This window comes from Vipera ursinii (genome assembly GCF_947247035.1).
Source record: "Vipera ursinii genome assembly, chromosome: 8".
NCBI lineage: Eukaryota > Metazoa > Chordata > Lepidosauria > Squamata > Viperidae > Vipera > Vipera ursinii.
The window spans coordinates 10,121,604-10,139,402 of record NC_139519.1 but is presented as its reverse complement, the minus strand read 5'-3'; the positions used below and the strand labels follow the sequence as shown (position 1 = coordinate 10,139,402).

The 17,799-nt window shown below is 38.0% G+C and overlaps 2 protein-coding genes across 2 annotated transcripts in view; both read right to left on the bottom strand.

The window, feature by feature from the left end:
• The window catches only part of LOC310643889 (zinc metalloproteinase-disintegrin-like NaMP), a 35,362-nt gene extending 32,264 nt beyond the window's left edge, over positions 1-3,098 (bottom strand). Inside the window, exons 1-2 of the mRNA XM_083368554.1 lie at positions 2,469-3,098; positions 1,651-1,727 (exon numbers count right to left, since the gene is read on the bottom strand). Coding sequence (XP_083224680.1) covers positions 1,651-1,709 — 59 coding nt within the window. The 5' untranslated portion in view covers positions 1,710-1,727; positions 2,469-3,098. The remainder of the gene's footprint in view (positions 1-1,650; positions 1,728-2,468) is intronic.
• The window catches only part of LOC310643883 (zinc metalloproteinase-disintegrin-like protein H3), a gene marked incomplete at its 5' end in the record, with an annotated part of 78,019 nt that extends 74,652 nt beyond the window's left edge, over positions 1-3,367 (bottom strand). Inside the window, 2 exon segments of the mRNA XM_083368545.1 lie at positions 3,213-3,277; positions 3,279-3,367. Coding sequence (XP_083224671.1) covers positions 3,213-3,277; positions 3,279-3,367 — 154 coding nt within the window.
• Between the last annotated feature and the right edge of the window lie 14,432 nt (positions 3,368-17,799).

Genomic DNA, 17,799 nt, shown 5'->3' with positions numbered 1-17,799 from the left:
AAGGCAATATATATTTAGAGGGCACATTAGAGCCTTGGTGGAGCAGTGGGCTAATGCCTCCTTAAGTAACACCAGCTGCCTGCAATCAGTGCAGGTTCGCATCCCACCAGGCTCAAGGTTGACTCAGCCTTCCATCCTTCCCAGGTAGGTAAAATGAGGACCCAGATTGTTGGGGGCAATTAAGCTGACTTTGTAATAATGCCGCTTGGGGGTGTGTGTGAAAGCCCTAATAAGCAGGCATATACATAGAATGAAGGCTACTGCTAAGCTTGTAAGCCGCCCTGAGTCTTCGGAGAAGGGCGGGATATAAATGGGATTAAAATAAAATAAAATAAATAAATAAAATAAATATAGCATGGTCAATACAAAAATACCAGGAAGCCAGGAAGTCATTCCCACTATGTATCAGGTTCTTAAAGTTATTGTTCAATTGCATAAAATACAGTGGCTGCCACATTATTTTCAACCATGAAGTGACATTAACTGGTTTTAGGGCAATGAAAATGACACACTTTCTCTTAGGGGTATTAGTAGTTTATTTACATGTGAGAAATCCAACTAGAACTAAAAGAGAACAATCAGTGGAATGGCTTGCTTCTAGAAGCTGAGGTTGCTCCATCACTGGAGGTTTTTAAGAGGAGATTGAACAGCCAATTTACCAGAATGGTATAGGGTCTCCTCAATGGTGGGATTCAAATATGTGAACAACCGGTTCTCTGTGTGGATGCCACTTCCGGAAGTCCATTCTGGGCCTGGGCAACCAAAAATTAGCTATTTGTTCTGCTGAACTGGTCCAAACTGGCTGAATCCCACCACTGGATCTCCTGCTTAACCAGAGGGTTGGACTAGAAGATTTTCAAGGTCCCTTCCAACTCCGTTATTCTGTTCTGCTAAAAAATAATCTCAGTCCATTTCTATTTCTCATATTGAAACAGTGGTTAATAAAAATGCTAAGACCCTGGCTAGATGAATCAGTGAAGGACCAAAAGCTTGTTCCAATGGTTAGTTATTATGCAGATATAAGCCAGGTGGCAAATCTATTTATTATTGCTTTTATCAAAATCTTAATTTACAGTCCAAATGGTGCACCATTGAGAAGACTGACATAACATTCTTAACAAAAAAAACAAGATGTGTTGAAATCTGGGCCTGTTTAGGTCAAGTTTGTTTAGGTTTAGGTTACCCCTTTCCGGCCTTATGAGTGCATGATGTTTCATGCCTTTCATGCTTCAACATGTAAACTCTGATATAAATTGAGCAGCAATATCGAGCTCTTGGGAAACAGTATACAGATTGATGGGGTGTTTGTGGAGCAGCATGAATGTATAAGCAACCATCTTTAAATATTTGTAATATTTCATACGTAACCTTGTAAATCAAAGGATAAAAATTTATGGGCCTTTCGTTGTTCAACTTTATTTAGAATTGTCAGGGTCAAACAGAGTGGCATTGAAAGCAGGAATTAAAAAAATCTCAGTTCTCAACTATGACATAATTAACATGTTCACTGACTATATCTACATCACCCATAAAGTAATTTAAATTTCCCAAACAAAGCAATACAATTATTATTTTTGTAGAATTATGCCCAAGAATATACATTTTCCACACTGTCCTAGTAAAGTTAAGAGAACTTCTGAGCTAACATACTTGTTTTTTTCTAGGTGAAGGACCACTGGCTCTCCATTTACTTTAAATTCATATTTCATGGTATCTTCATACTTGGTCTGAAATACAAAGAGTTTAGTGTTTATTGTTGTTTTTTTAAAATGTGTTCCCTCTTAACAAGTCCAGACCTGTTTCGAATGAAAAGCCATAGCCAATTCCTTTATCAGATGTGGAGTATTTTATCTGGTGCTTGAAAGGCACTGTAAAATCTTCTTAAATTAAATAATAACTTTATGTCAGGTGCAAGTGACCAGATTCATATGTGTGCAGTTAAAACTACTTTATTGTATTCTGCTTAGATTACAGGAATCTCCATAGAGTGCTTGCCTTCTCTTGGAACAGACAGATTAGATTCCATGGGATGTGTAAGTCCTGGATCTTTTGCAACTCTACAAAGATGCAAGACTATTTCCCTAATTGATACCTCCTCCCTTTATGACTGGGCATTTCCCAAGACTTTATTAGTTATAGTAACCTATTAACATTAGGAAATATTAATGTTCCAAGTCTCCTCAATTATGTGTGAACTGGACAGCCATATAAATTGTGAAATTGACTTTTGGAATTGTACAGTTTTATGAGACTTATCTTATGACATATTTATTTGCAGCTCTCTATATTAACCTATCTATGCAGATATTTAAAGTTTTAAGGTCTCTAAGGGCTGGACAATAAAAACAGTGGGAAGTTCATGTAAACTTGTTCTTAGCAAAATTTTGAAAGTAGCAGTTTAATTCTTACTTTCTTACTTTCAGATTCATCAATATATAAGTTGATGAAATGAAGAAAAAAAATCTTACCTTTTGCTCATGCCACTGAACTCCTCCTTTGGACAATGCAGGGACTTTTTGTGGATACACTATTTCATAATCTTTACCCTTCCTGGATTTCAGGATTGTACAGCTCCCTTCATGAAAGAAAGAAAGAAAGAAAGAAAGAAAGAAAGAAAGAAAGAAAGAAAGAAAGAAAGAAAGAAAGAAAGAAAGGGTCACTTTTCTGTTATTCTACCATTTTCACATCTACAAAACAATTTGTTATTCAGTGATGAAGAATGGAATCTTTTTCTAGTGGAACACATCACAGAAATACAGTTTTGGCAGGTGCAAAAGAAAGATTTTGAAGCTTGAATAATCAAAAAAATAAATAAATAAATCTCAACCAGTGCATGTTTGTGCACTGAGTGATAAGGATAACAAGAGAAACTTTAAATCACAATACTGTAGTCTGATTCACATAATTCAATAAATCAAACTTAGGCAGACATAGCTTGTTATGCAAACCAAGCTAACTACATGACTATCACCACATAATTATCAGAAGCTGATTCAATTCAGGATTCCTTGTCCTTCAATAAATATTACAATTGGGAGACTGACAAAGAGATTTATTTATTTACGTTTTAATCCAGACTTTCTATCATGTTGTGAACATCTAATTAATCCCTCATTGTAAAAAAAGTGCAACAATAAAATATAGCAATCTGTCGGGTGCAATAGTCTTTTAGCAGTAAGATTTGAACAAGGAAGCCAAAGAGAACATCTTACCTTGATATGGAAAAACTGCTAAGCATATAGATATTAAAAGAACTTCTATCATTTTGGAGGCTGGATTTGACAGGCAATCTCTTTCTGCTTTCAAGCCAACCTGAGCTCTTCACCTGTTGACTATGAGAGGCAAGGAATGTGTCCTTCAGCTTCATTCATGCCCTTATATGAGAAGGTATTTGCTAAAGGATTTGCACAATTCTAAGTTGTAACAATATTACTGGAGGGCAGGTTTCCAGCTGGCTTAATATCAACTGTGATATCTGGAAGGGTTCTTTGAAGGCATCCCCCAAAGCAAAAGCCCAAAGGAGGAGATTAATTGGTCACAGCAGATCTCTCCCTGGCCTGCGTGTTAGTACAATTAAATTTAGGTGCTCTTGTGCATGAGATTTTAAATGCCAAGGAGACATACTTTTTGTAATAAGTCAGTAAGAGGCACTTTTTGAACAATCTAGCATCCTTTCAATATTGCTAGCATTTAGTGCTGGTTGCTAATCAAGAAGCTGAATGAAAAATGTATTGAAAAATGATGTTATTGTGGGAAGGACCAAATCCATGTCAAAGGAACTCTGATTTCATTACAGGAATATAAAACCTTTATACCATAATAGATCAGTCAGTTTTTAAGAGACCCTGGGAACCTTTGTAAAACACTTCCACAAGCCCCTCCATTTTCTGTAACATAAGATTTATGTGTCGGTGGTGCAAATTTCAGCTGCCATTACATGCATTCAAAGTGAGAATAATCATCAGAATGGCTTGCCATCAGTGTCTGTAGCTGCTACAGCATTGGAGGTTTTTAAGAAGAGATTGGATAGCCATTCCCTCCAAAATGATATAAGGTCTCCTGCTTGGACAGGATGTTGAATTAGAAGGCATCCAAGAATACATTCTTTAATCTAAGGGCTTTTGAATGGGAACTATAAGATGGAGCACAGACAAAGGGGGAAAAACGTTCTCTTCATTTAGAAACAAGAAGGTATGTAAGCCTTTGAAACCATCTCTGGTGGCCAATTTGTTTTCTTTCAAAACTGCCCTTACCATCACCAGCAGTCCTGCCTAATTAAAATTGCAAAAACTGTTAGGAGAAGAGATAAAAAAGAAGCTTCAAGCCACATCTTGCGCTGAATTTAACCTTTCTGTTTGGGGGGGAGGATAAATGATAAACCAGTATTACTATACATGCATGCCTCTGCAAATATATGCCTGCTTTTAAGGTTTTGGTTTTTTTAAAAAAAATCTTAATTTGATGCAAGTCTGATCTAGAATCTCTTAATTCTTCTATCATAATAGGAAAAATGAGGAAAAGCTTTCCCACTCATTGCCTTCTTAATAATGACTTATCCAGTGACCTTTGTTGATATGAGAACTTGGCTTTGTTTTAGAATGATCAAAGAATGAGGAGATTAAAAAAATGCAATATTCCATGATTGAGGTCATTCCTCATAGCTGCTACTCAGCTGAACAACCTCACTCACCTCCATTAATTTCTCTCTCTCTCTCTCTCTCTCTCTCTCTCTCTCTCTCTCTCTCTCTCTCTCTATATATATATATATATATATATATATATATATATATATATATATATATATATATATATATATATATATATATATATTACTTCTGAAGAACAGATCATCATTCAGAAGTCAGTAGACAAGGCAACATCTAGATCATCACATAGATGTCCCTTGTAATAATTGTTGTTCATTTCCAGGAGACTCAGATTATTTCTTTCTAAATTATTATTGTCTGACCAATGTATTTTCTTTTATATGAATGTGGCCCCATTTTACTGTACTGCTTATAAAATATGTTCTTTGATTGCATCCATTTAATGATTATAATATTTAATCTAATTAACATTTTATTTGCCATATCTGGAATATTTTTATTTTTTATGTATTGCTCAGTTACTGTAAGAAAGCTTATCGACTGACTAATAATAATTATAAGATAATTACTTCTGAAGAACAGATCATCATTCAGAAGTCAGTAGACAAGGCAACATCTAGATCATCACATAGATGTCCCTTGTAATAATTGTTGTTCATTTCCAGGAGACTCAGATTATTTCTTTCTAAATTATTATTGTCTGACCAATGTATTTTCTTTTATATGAATGTGGCCCCATTTTACTGTACTGCTTATAAAATATGTTCTTTGATTGCATCCATTTAATGATTATAATATTTAATCTAATTAACATTTTATTTGCCATATCTAGAATATTTTTATTTTTTATGTATTGCTCAGTTACTGTAAGAAAGTTTATCGACTGACTAATAATAATTATAAGATAATTACTCCGTAAGACAATTCTCTGTGTAATTTTTTTTAGGTGTTCACCACAATATGTGGAAAATATATTACTGACACTTATATCTGACACATTCCTATTTCTAAGTTTATTTCCAATTCTTTCTTTAACTAAGTCCTAATAATTTTTTCCCCATCTCCTCTTCCAGATTCTGGGAAATGCTAAACGTTAGGATTCCCCATCTGTTCTCTTCCTCCGTATGCTGCCTCATTTGCTAAAATCATCATTATCTATTTTTTCTTCTATTCCACTATGAAAAGAAAACTTATGTATGTAACTTCTGTGAGGGGAATTCATTAGTGTTAGTCAAAGAAATTGCTGAGACTTTTTTTCTATCTGTTTTTTATTCAAATGTGTGAAAGGAAATTTATCTTAGAAATACTTTCAAAGGAGAAATCTATCTTGCATTTGGTGTGCAAGGGCTGTGTGAAAGTATTGTGTGTTCTGGTGCTCTGTTCATATTTTGCAATCTTCTAAAATAAAGAGTAAAGTTTGGGGGAGAGAGAAAAGATATAGAAAGGGGAAAAAAGGAAGACTCATTACCCAATGCAGGCTTAATTCCATTTTCCGATTTCAGATACCTGAAGATTTGTGCTACATACCCTTTTCTGTTTTACTGCCCTTGTTTTATTTTCCTATATTTTCACTTTTTAACTTGCAAACTGTCCAGAGAAGGGTAGTTTAAAGTGTAAGAAACAATGTTCCTGATGCAACTCACTCACTGACACCTCTATTTAATCTGCATATTTTTAGTCTCCCAAACAGCAGAAATTCTGTTATTACCATTTTTAAAGAGAAAAGAACAAATTCTAGTTTTCATCAGAGGAAATGAAAAACAATGCATAAATAATATATATATCACCACATGGTATAGGAGTTAAAATGTACAAAATTAAATTGTTTTTCAAATAGTAAATTGTACAGTTTATATGTGATATTAAAAGTGGGGAAAAATCTGAAATGATTTACCTTGGATTGATTTTTTTTTACATCTGAAAAATCTGGCATTTTAATAGGCATGTTTAGACTTTTTATATCCACTGTATTTCTATTATTTATTAAATATCCTGGTCATTCTGATTTGTTTTAGCTCAAGATGTTATTATCAGATCAGTCTGATTTTATTTCCTTGACCACAGCCAACTACTATTCTATATACTGAAGTTTGTACAGTACACCATAGAATTTAATATTTTATTTAATTATATACTGCTCAAAAAAATAAAGGGAAGACAAGATAAGACATCCTACTATTAAATACAGTACATTGTGTTGTTTAAGTGTTCCCTTTATTTATTTTTGAGCAGGATACTTTTCCTTTTTGTCCTTACTTACTTGTGACTTTTATCTTTTATTTCCTGGTCCTTTGTCTTAGGCTAGTAATTATTAGGAACTAAATCAAATGATATTGTCTTGGTCAAAGACAAGAAACATAGACAAATCATCAATATAATTAAGAAAATTGCTGAAATTGAGAATCTCTATTATTATATTTATCTACCACCTTTTCTCCAGGGACCTTAAGGTGGTACTGTATATATGGATCACCTCTCATTTTCTATGCACAGTCCCAATTTTGTGAGTTAGGCTAGGCTGAGAAAAGTAATTGTCCAAAGTCAGCCAGTGAGGTGCAAGGTTACTGGAGACTTAAACATGGGTATCTTGGACTCAGTGTTTATGTGGGTACCGACTTTGCAGGTTGCTGACCAAAAGCCCTCCTGAGTCACAGCACCAACAGACAAGAAGGGAAAACAAGGCTTCAATTGTCACTTACAAGCTGTCAGTAAAAAGGTAAAAGCTTCTGTGAGTTCCCACCTGGACAAGAGGATGATACTTTACTGTACTTGAGAAGAAGTGGCTCCTTGCCATTTAAATATTCATGTAAATATTCCATAACTGGCAGCAGTCATATTTAATACACTTATAGCATTGTTGCACTATGATTAAAGTCTTAATTTTCTTGGAAATAGGCATCAAAGAAAGAGGGGCCAGATTAAAGTCTTTGGAACCATGACCTGTCCCTGGAGACCTCTGAATATCAGCATTGTCCACAGTGTTCCATTCCCATTATATAATTATAGACCTATTGTCAGGAGCAAATAACTCAGATCAATAATAGAATATAGAATTATACTGTTGAAAGAGACCTTGGAGGTCTAATTCTAAGTCTAATTCATAAAAAAAACCTGAGAATTTCCCTTACCTATTGAGGCATCTCATTAAGGATTTTTGCCCATAAACAGGGTGAGGAATTTGGAGAGGTTATTTAGAAGCATTCCCTCTCCCCCACCTGGGTACATCCGACCATCTTTCACTCCTGTTGTGCCCAAAGTATGTCCCTCTCAGGAAAAGAACTCAGGCAGTCATGAAAAGGGTCAGAACCTGGCCAGTGGGTGCTCTCAGTCAATTGCAGGACTGCTTTGAAACCACTGACTGGAGTGTATTCGAAGGTCAAGACCTGAATGTATACATGGATGCCATACTCTCTTATATTAAAACATGCACTGATAGTGTGACAACAGAAAAGTGCATTAGAGTTTACGGGAATTGCAAACCCTGCAGAGGTACGAACACTCCTGAGAGCCTGGGATTCTTCTTTTAAGGCAGGGGACACATACAGAGAGGCCAGGGCAAATCTCAGAAGAGGCATTAGGATGGCGAAACAACAATATAAACACAAGGTGGAGAACCACCTAGCAGACAACAATCCGAAGCAAGTGTGGCAGGGACTGCAGCACTTAACCAACTATAAGGGCAGTACGAGGAACACGGTTAATACTGATGCCTCATTGGCAGAGGAGCTGGATATCTTCTTTGCTCGCTATGAGGTAAAAAGACCAGATCCCGTAGCCTCTGCTGGCCGGCCTTCTGATTCTCAGCAACTCACCCTATCTGAAGACCAAGTGAGAACTGTATTGAAGGCTGTGAATCCCAGAAAAGCTGCAGGCCCAGATGGGGGTGCTGGGGATAGTGGTTAAGAACTGTGCCGACCAATTAGCAGGGGTCCTGACAAGGATCTTTAACATCTCCTTGCAAACGGCATGTGTACCATCGTGCTTGAAAGCAGCTACCACTGTCCCAGTCCCAAAGAAAACTGCAGTTGAGTGCCTGAACGACTACAGACCTGTTGCATTAATGTCTGTAGTCATGAAATGCTTCGAAAGATTGGTTCTCCAACATCCTAGGACATGCCTCCCACTGGACTTTGATAAACATCAATTTGCCTACAGGGGGAACAGATCGACAGACGATGCCATAGCTACTGCTCTACACTCTGTAGCAAGCCATCTTGAGAAACCTGGAAGCTATGTCAGGATGCTTTTTGTTGATTACAGCTCGGCTTTCAACACCATTTTGCTGAGCACTCTCATTGAGAAGCTGACTGACTTGAAAATTTCCCCCTCCATCTGCGATTGGATTCAAGACTTTTTCAGGGACTGGTTACAAACAGTGAAGGTCGGGTCTGTTTTATCCACCCCCCTGAAGCTTTGCACTGGCTCTCCACAGGGCTGCATGCTTAGCCCCTACCTGTACTCATTGTACGTTTATGAGTGTGTATTATCCGACCCATCTACTGCGATAATTAAGTTTGCAGATGATACCAACGTAGTGGGTCTTATTACAGGAGGGGATGAGACTGAATATGGGGGGAGGTACAAAAACTATCCATATGGTGTTTCAACAGCAACTTGCACCTAAACATCGGCAAGACGAAAGAGATGGTGTTAGACTTCTGGAGAAAAAAGGAGGAACCTGCCCCACTTTACATCGGGGAGGACTGTGTAGAGAGAGTTTCGTCCTTTAAATTTCTGGGAGTCTACCTCTGTGAAGATCTTACCTGGAAAGCTAACACAACTCAGGTGGCCAGAAAGGCCCAACAGAGACTCCACTTCCTCAGGGTCTTGCAGAAGAACAGGGTAGAACAATGGCTAATGACCCTCTTTTACTGGTCTACTATAGAGAGCGTCCTCTCGTACTGTATTGTGGTTTGGTAATCTGGTCTGACAGCCACAGATAGGAAAGTATTGCAGAGGGTGGTGAGCACAGCACAAGACATTGTGGGCTGTCCCCTGACACCACTGGATGACATCGCCAGGGCTTGGTGCCTTGGAAGAGTGAGGAAAATTCTCAGGGACGATTCACACCCTGGTATATCTCCTACCATCGGAAATAATTTTATAAACTTTATGTATGATTGACTTGCGAGGCCGGTGTGTTGTGCAATTAGCTCACATGGTGTAATAAGATGGAGGGTTTGTTGTCACTGTGAGTTGGGGGAGGGGGCACGAAGGGAGGCTCAGCCAATCTCAATGTATACATGGTTGTACTTTGACAATAAAGGTTCATTCATTCATTCACAGAAGAAGAGTTGCCCAATAAAATTCCAACCTGGAAGAATTAAAACAGAAAAAACAGGTGTTTTTTTTTACAGAATATATAATTCATTTTTGAATTTGCCACTATGAGAGGTGGCACTGACTACTAGCTTGACTGGCTTCATAGAACATAGAATCATAAGGCTGAAGGGACCTTGGAAGTCAGCTAGTCCAACCTCCTGCTCAAAGCAGGAGACTGTCAAATGACTGTCCAATCTATTTTTGAAAGTCTCCAGAGATGCAGCACAGACAATTCTATTCTATTAATTAATTGTTCTTACTGTCCTATTTCTAAGGGACGCGGTGGCTCAGTGGGTTAGGACGCTGAGCTTGTCGATCAGAAGGTCGGCAGTTTGGCGGGTCGAATCCCGAGTGCCGCGTAACAGAGTGAGCGCCTGTTAAGCGTCCCAGCTTCTGCCAACCTAGCAGTTCGAAAGCACATAAAAATGCAAGTAGAAAAATAGGGACCACTACGGTGGGAAGGTAACAGCGTTCCGTGCCCCTTTGGCATCTAGTCATGCCGGCCACATGACCATGGAGACATCCTCGGACAAGCGCTGGCTCTTCGGCTTTGAAACGGAGATGAGCACCGACCCCTAGAGTCAGAAATGACTAGCACGCATGTGCGGGGGAACCTTTACCTTTACCTTTACTGTCCTATTTCTAGATTGGATCTCCCTTCTGCTCTGTGATACTGGAAGACAATTATCATGTCTCCCTTAACCCTTCTCTTCAATAGGATAGACACACAGAGCTTCCAACCCCCCTTTTTTCCCCAGAAAAGAGTTGGACTAATTCATGGATGTCATGGATTTCCAAGGCTGTTAGCAGAAGGACTACGTCTGAAAGCTGTCTGCCAGGAGACCAAAGGGTTTCTTGTGCAGTTGGTTGATTATAATAAGAATGCTGTATTATATGGGCCAGAGGTCCAATCCGGTATATGTTCTTAATTGTGTATATCCTTTTGTTCCTAAGAGGTATGCAAAGAGTGATACTCAAGAAATGTGAAAATACTGTTTTCAGACCTATTTCTTCAAAATCTATTTCCTTTGAAATAAAATGCATTGGTGTTTGGCAATTTTTTGTGTTACTGTCTCAGAAACATCCATTTCTGAACTTTGAGGTTGTCTACCTCCCATGCTGCCCATTTATTTTAAGAGAGAAGACAACCTTCATTTACAGCACTGGCTCAAATGACAGTGTAGGAAGAAGAGAGCAGCTTTTAGCTCTTCAGCCTTGTGAATGGCCTTCTCCATGTTGCTTTACCTGACACTCTCCATTTTGCATGTACCAAACTTTCACATGCCTTGTGATGGCATTTCACTGACCTTCCTTATTATGGCATCACACATCAAATCTCCATTCTGTTTGTCATAATGATCTCTTGATCTCATCAGTAGCTTTGAAAGAATTAAGAGTTCCAGTGAAGCAGATGGTCCTAATCCTTGAAAAACAAGTAAAAAAAAATCTAGCACATAAATCACATCCGTGTCAAGAAATTTTAACAATAAATATACACTCTGACATTTAGACTTTCTCATGGCAGGGATTAGGAAATAATAATAAAAAAAACATATACCCTAACATTACTGCAAAGGAAACTATTTGACAAAATGAGGACACTAAAACCCTTATTGATATTGCATTGCTGACCTCTACACAAGGTGAGAGATTTTCAACTGTGGCATTGGATGTCATCTTACAGTCTTATCTAATGTCACAGCTTCTGTTCAAAAAAAACAAAACAATAATCCTAAACTTTACAGCATCACCAAACTCATTTCAAGATACTAGTGTTTTTATTTCAATAATTTTTATTTCAAAAGTTAGTGTTCTTCAGATAGATCTTCAGATTTCAGATTTTTTTTAAAAAAAGTATGATCTTTGCTTTGAATTGTAAATTCATGGGCATCCTTCTTATCTTTCGAATTAGCAAGTAGAAGACTTTTGGAAGCTACACTTGGTCCAGAATGTAGTGGCATCAATAGTTTTGGAGAGTCTTTGGGTGGCACATGTAACACCTTGAAGACTATTTGGAAGCTACAGTTGGTTCACAGGCAGTGACACCAACTCTTTTTGAGACCCCTTGGTGGAACATGTAACACCTCTGTAACATGAGCTTCACTGGCTGCCAACCTGCTTATGGGTGTAATTCATATATATATATATATTTCCTGCAAAATTTGAGTGGTTTAGGGACAGCAATTTACCAAACTAAGACTTGTAGGATCAGCTAATCAATAGGAAACCAGTCGTGACATTTTTTCTACCATGAATGGAAAGCAATCAGGTAATTTGATTTTTGCTATCCAGCTGATTAATGGCATAACTGAGAATACATCACCAGTTTCTGAGTGGCAATGGCAATAAGAAACCCATGATATTCAAGGGATAATTGGGAAGCTGGAGGAAGACTTATCATTGCTACTTCTCAAGTTTGGTGGAGAGATGAGAAGAAAGAAACTAAAGTCTATGCTAATATGACTTTTGCATAGATGGAGATTGTAATATATGTTAGTTAAAAGCACATTTGACAGTTGCTGTTGGCAAATGCAAGTCTGACAGTTCTCTTTGACAGCTGACAGCTCCACACGCGGCTATCACTGACAGCTGAGATTTGACAACTCCACACGCGGCGAATGCAATTGGCTGGGAACGTAAATGGCGGGAGAATCCGCAGCCGGGGATTGGCTGTAGGCTCGCCGGCTTTACTATAAAAGGGGGTTTAAAATGCTCTGACACTTTCAACTGCATCTTGTAGCAACTAATAGAGTGGCTTTAATATGAATAGGTGGCATTGCTTAATGCATGGGACCACTTTGTAAGAAGCAATTGGAAAAAGGCAGTCTCACAAGTGGAAGTCATCAGTAAAAATGCTCAGGAAAGCAAAATGCAAATTTAAGTAATTGGAGTTCACTATATAAATCCAAAAAGGGACACAGTGGCTCAGTGGGTTAAGACACTGAGCTTGCCGATCAGAAGGTTGGCAGTTTGGCGGGTCGAATCCCGAGTGCCGCATAACAGAGTGAGCGCCTGTTACTCGTCCCAGCTTCTGCCAACCTAGCAGTTCGAAAGCACATAAAAATGCAAGTAGAAAAATAGGGACCACTACGGTGGGAAGGTAACAGCGTTCCGTGCGCCTTTGGCGTCCAGTCATGCCGGCCACATGACCACGGAGACGTCCTTGGACAAGCACTGGCTCTTCGGCTTTGAAACGGAGATGAGCACCGCCCCCTAGAGTTGGAAACGACTAGCACGCATGTGGCAGGGGAACCTTTACCTTTTATATAAATCCAGACTAAAGCATCCCTGATATCTGGCTATTTGGAGAAGCATGCTGTAATGCTAAGAAACACATAAGAATTTATGATTTCTTTATTTTTATTATGTCCTCCATTGAAGTAATTCCAGTATTAAAAGAAGAGTTGAGAAAGGCTTAGCTGCAGAGAAACCTGAGTACAGCCTCCCCTTGAAGTCCATTTGCTCTTACCTGGTGCCAATCTGTATTGACCGTTAGTAGATCAAATTCTTATAAATAGATTGTGTGGAATAAACCATCCTGTCTCCTGGTTTCATGAGCCTGACAATTAGTAAACTATGTGAACATAGGGGTAATGGCTTTTTCAGTTCAAATATAGATTCAGATATATGATTTACAGCAGAAGAGAGAGTTTTTTTAGCCTTTTTAAAGAATTATACTCCAGGGATCACGTGGTTCCCCATTAAGATGGTAAGAAAATGTGCTGCTGAATTTTCAGCAGCACAATATGTGGTGTTCCAGAAACTGTATAAAAGGGAGGTCCAGGGACCATATATAGCCTTGGGATACGAGTTGTCCACTCCTGTTCCTATCTAATAAATTATATAATTCAACATGCTATATTTGCAATAACCCTCTGACCCATTGAGAAAAACCTTGTTTTAAAGAGATCCAGGAAACTAAAGAAATGACATACACTGCAGATTGAAGAACAATCAAAGGCTAGAGTTCAGATTGATCTATTTTAACTCTAAGGAACATTGAGGGTTTTCTCTGGATCAATGCCTCATTGCAGGGTGCAACAGGCTCCCATTGTACCTGGACCAGTGTAGGATCAAAGGAATCTGGTTCTCAGAGCAGGAGAGACATAGAGAAATTCTTTCAAAATATAGATGACTTTTTTCTCCACTAGCCATTATAAGTGGATCAATCCTTGTCCCAACCTATGGTATCCTCCCTTTGTGACCTTAGATCACTGAGTTCATACATATCTATGGAATTGTTTTCTGGCTTTAGTGTCAGTTATAATGTATTGATATGCCAGTTTTGTTTAAGCATATAAATGGTCCTATCACTGTTCCTCACATTCTTGCCTTTGATTGCAAAAGCAGTCCCTGGGATGCAAGAGAGACATTATATAAAGCAGCCTGGGAGAAACTGTCAAGCAGCAAGCAATGTATGTCCTTTGCATACTAAGAATGCACAGTTGTGGGCTGATATGGATAAATATGTTGCAAGGTAACAATTTCTGTCAGTATATGCAAGCTTTTACAAAGCATCCCAAGGAGAAAAAAATGTGCCATCAACAATGTGACATCAATAAATCAAGAACAAAGTTCTACCAGATCACCTTGGAATCTTGTCTGATATTGAATATGATATAGTCCATGGATTATGAATCCATGAATCCATGGAGTAATAGAATGAGATTTTGACTTGGGAAAGCTAATGGTTAATTTGGGAATTTAGTATTTAATTTAATAATTTGAGAAAGCCAGAAAAGCTGATACAATCCGTGACTGAAGAACTGTTGCAGGATTTGCATTCGGCTAGTTGAAAGAAAAGAAGGACTATGAGTAACATGATAGCAGTATTCCAGTATTTAAGGTGCTGCCCAAAAGAGGAGAGTGTCAATTTATTTTCCAAAGCACCAGTGGGCAGGACAAGAAACAATGGATAGAAACTAATCAAGTACAGAAGCAACCTGGAATTAAGGAGAAATTTCCTAACAGTGACAATAATTAACCAGTGGAACAGCTTGTCTGAGAAACTGTGGGTGTTCTATCATTGGAAGTTTTTAAGAAGAGTTTGGACAGCCACTTGTCTGAAATGGTGTAGGGGAAGGGGAAGGGGCTAGAAGACCTCCAAGGTCCCTTCCACAAGAAAGAAAGAAAGAAAGAAAGAAAGAAAGAAAGAAAGAAAGAAAGAAAGAAAGAAAGAAAGAAAGAAAGGAAGGAAGGAAGGAAGGAAGGAAGGAAGGAAGGAAGGAAGGAAGGAAGGAAGGAAGGAAGGAAGGAAGGAAGGAAGGAGGGAGGGAGGGAGGGAGGGAGGGAGGGAGGGAGGGAGGGAGAGGGAGGGAGGGAGGGAGGGAAGAAGGGAGGGACTTGTAGTTTTCTCCATCAATTTGACTGGAATCCTCATTGGCTCAAGGATAAATTTTGGTGTTTTTCTTTTTGTCTTTATTTTGTCTGTTTCCTTTGTGTCTTTATTTTTAGGCATTGCTTTATGAAAGCTTTTTTTTTAAAAAAAAAGATTGATAAGATGATAATAGCTGTGGAAAATATGCCAGAGGTATGTAGTTTTGAATGAAAATACACAAAAAGTCTCCGATCTGAAAGTTGCAGACCAAAGAGATATCCTCACAGCAGGAGAACTAACCGAGCTGAGCCCACGTGTCTCTTTGATATTTAAGTACACCTGTCCTTATAATATTAGGAGTTTGACTGAATGGGAAAGTGACAAATTCTGTTTTCATGCAAAGACTGAGGAAGATTAGAGAATGGATTTATTACACCTAACTGGAAATCACTTCTGTTTGAACTTTGTTGGGAAGACAGACCTACAGTGAAGACTGAATCTATTATATTTAATTAGATAACAATTGAAAATAGATGGTCTTAAGAAATCTATTTGGGATAGATAAGAAGCCGTGGCAAACTTTCCACAGATTATAATAGCAGTTTGTTAACAGTTTGTTAACGGAGATTAAAGTTGAAACTTTAATGTTGCCTCCTCCTCCTCCTCCTCCTCCTCCTCCTCCTCCTCCTCCTCCTCCTCCTCCTCCTCCTCCTCCTCCTCCTCTTCTTCTTCTTCTTCTTCTTCTTCTTCTTCTTCTTCTTCTTCTTCTTCTTCTTCTTCTTCTTCTTCTTCTTCTTCTTCTCTATTTTGTCATTAATATTACATAGTACATAGAAGACAGGTCAATATTTGCAAATAAATATTTGGGAAGGGAGGCTGTTTCACAAGGGATGGGAACCAATAGTGTAGTAATGTCATAATCATAATTAGGGGTAATAATATGTGTTGGGTTTTTTCTTTTTTTCTTTTTGATACACTTTTTAAATGTCTTCATTGTTTTGTGTTTTCTTTTGTTTCTTGTCCTTTTCTGGATTATTATTTTTTTTTGGGGGGAGAGAGTTTTGTATTTTAATTTCCTTTGAATAAAATAAAAAACATAGAATGAAAAAAGAAACTTGGTGAGTCTTTTCATCTTGTTCCAGACTTAAAAATTATTAATTAACTCACAGTGACAATTCACTCTATAGGCCAAATCCTTATACTTTGATTTCTTTGATTTCACCTTGGTTTTGCTTAGTTTATTGTATTAGACTTAAAGGAAGCCTTCTTAAGTATCCCCCTTCAAGCAGATAGCCAGAGTTTGTTTGCTTTTCAGTGGTTTGACAATGAACATATACAGAAAACTCAGCTGTATTTTACTGTGTTATCCCAAGGATTAGAAAATAGTTCAACCATATTTGGTGGAGCTCTAGGTTCTGATCTAGTAAGGTGCCCCCCCCACCAAAAACAAATAGCACTATGTTGCCATATGTGGATGACTTATGTGGCTCCTTCTGAGACAGAATGTCAACAAAATGCTATCAGCCTTTTGAATTTTTTAGGTGATTGAATAAGCTAAATCCAGCCTCTTTATAATGCCAGCAGATAATTCAACTGATGATTTACCACCTGTATGCAAATTCTTGACGTGGTTTATTTCAGAAGACCAAATTTGAAAGATCAACCTTTATAAAATGCAGTATTGGAATTGTTTATTGATTAAAACAGTTATATCTTGGAATCAGCACAAAATTGTGGAACAGGAAGCCTTGCCTTTGAATACACTGGCTCAAAACGCAGAGCTTGTTTAATTAAAACATGCTTTGCAATTGGAAAAAGATAAAATGGCAATTCACAGTAAACAGAGCCTTGGTGGAGCAGTGGGCTAATGCCTCCTTAAGTAACACCAGCTGCCTGCAATTAGTGCAGGTTCGCATCCCACCAGGCTCAAGGTTGACTCAGCCTTCCATCCTTCTGAGGTAGGTAAAATGAGGACCCAGATTATTGGGGGCAATTAAGCTGACTTTGTAATAATGCCTCTTGGGGGTGTGTGAAAGCCCTAATAAGCAGGCATATGCATAGAATGAAGGCTACTGCTAAGCTTGTAAGCCGCCCTGAGTCTTCAGAGAAGGGTGGGATATAAATGGAATTAAATGGAATTAAATATGCCTTTGGTGTTGGACATGCTCATGGAGATTTGTGGCCAGAAAAAAGGTTTAATTACAGCAAAAGAGAGTCAGATTAAATATCAAGAAGAAATATTGCAGATTTTAGATGTCATCTGGAAGCTAAGAATGATTGATGATTAGGATGAAGAGGGATGGGTCTCCTTTGGCTTGAGGGAGACCGAGACTTCTGGAAGGAGGATTTCCAAAATCAAATTTCAAAGAAACCAATGGATTATCAGTAGGGTGTCTCTATGTTAACACACTGCCCGTAGTTACATACCTGAAAGTCAAAGTTTAAGATTATCAATAGAGTAAGACAGCATTTTACTACACAACTAAACTCTGTTGTTCCCTGTAAAAAAACCAAGACATTCAATAAACTTTTTTCAGGTTTTATATTGTATAA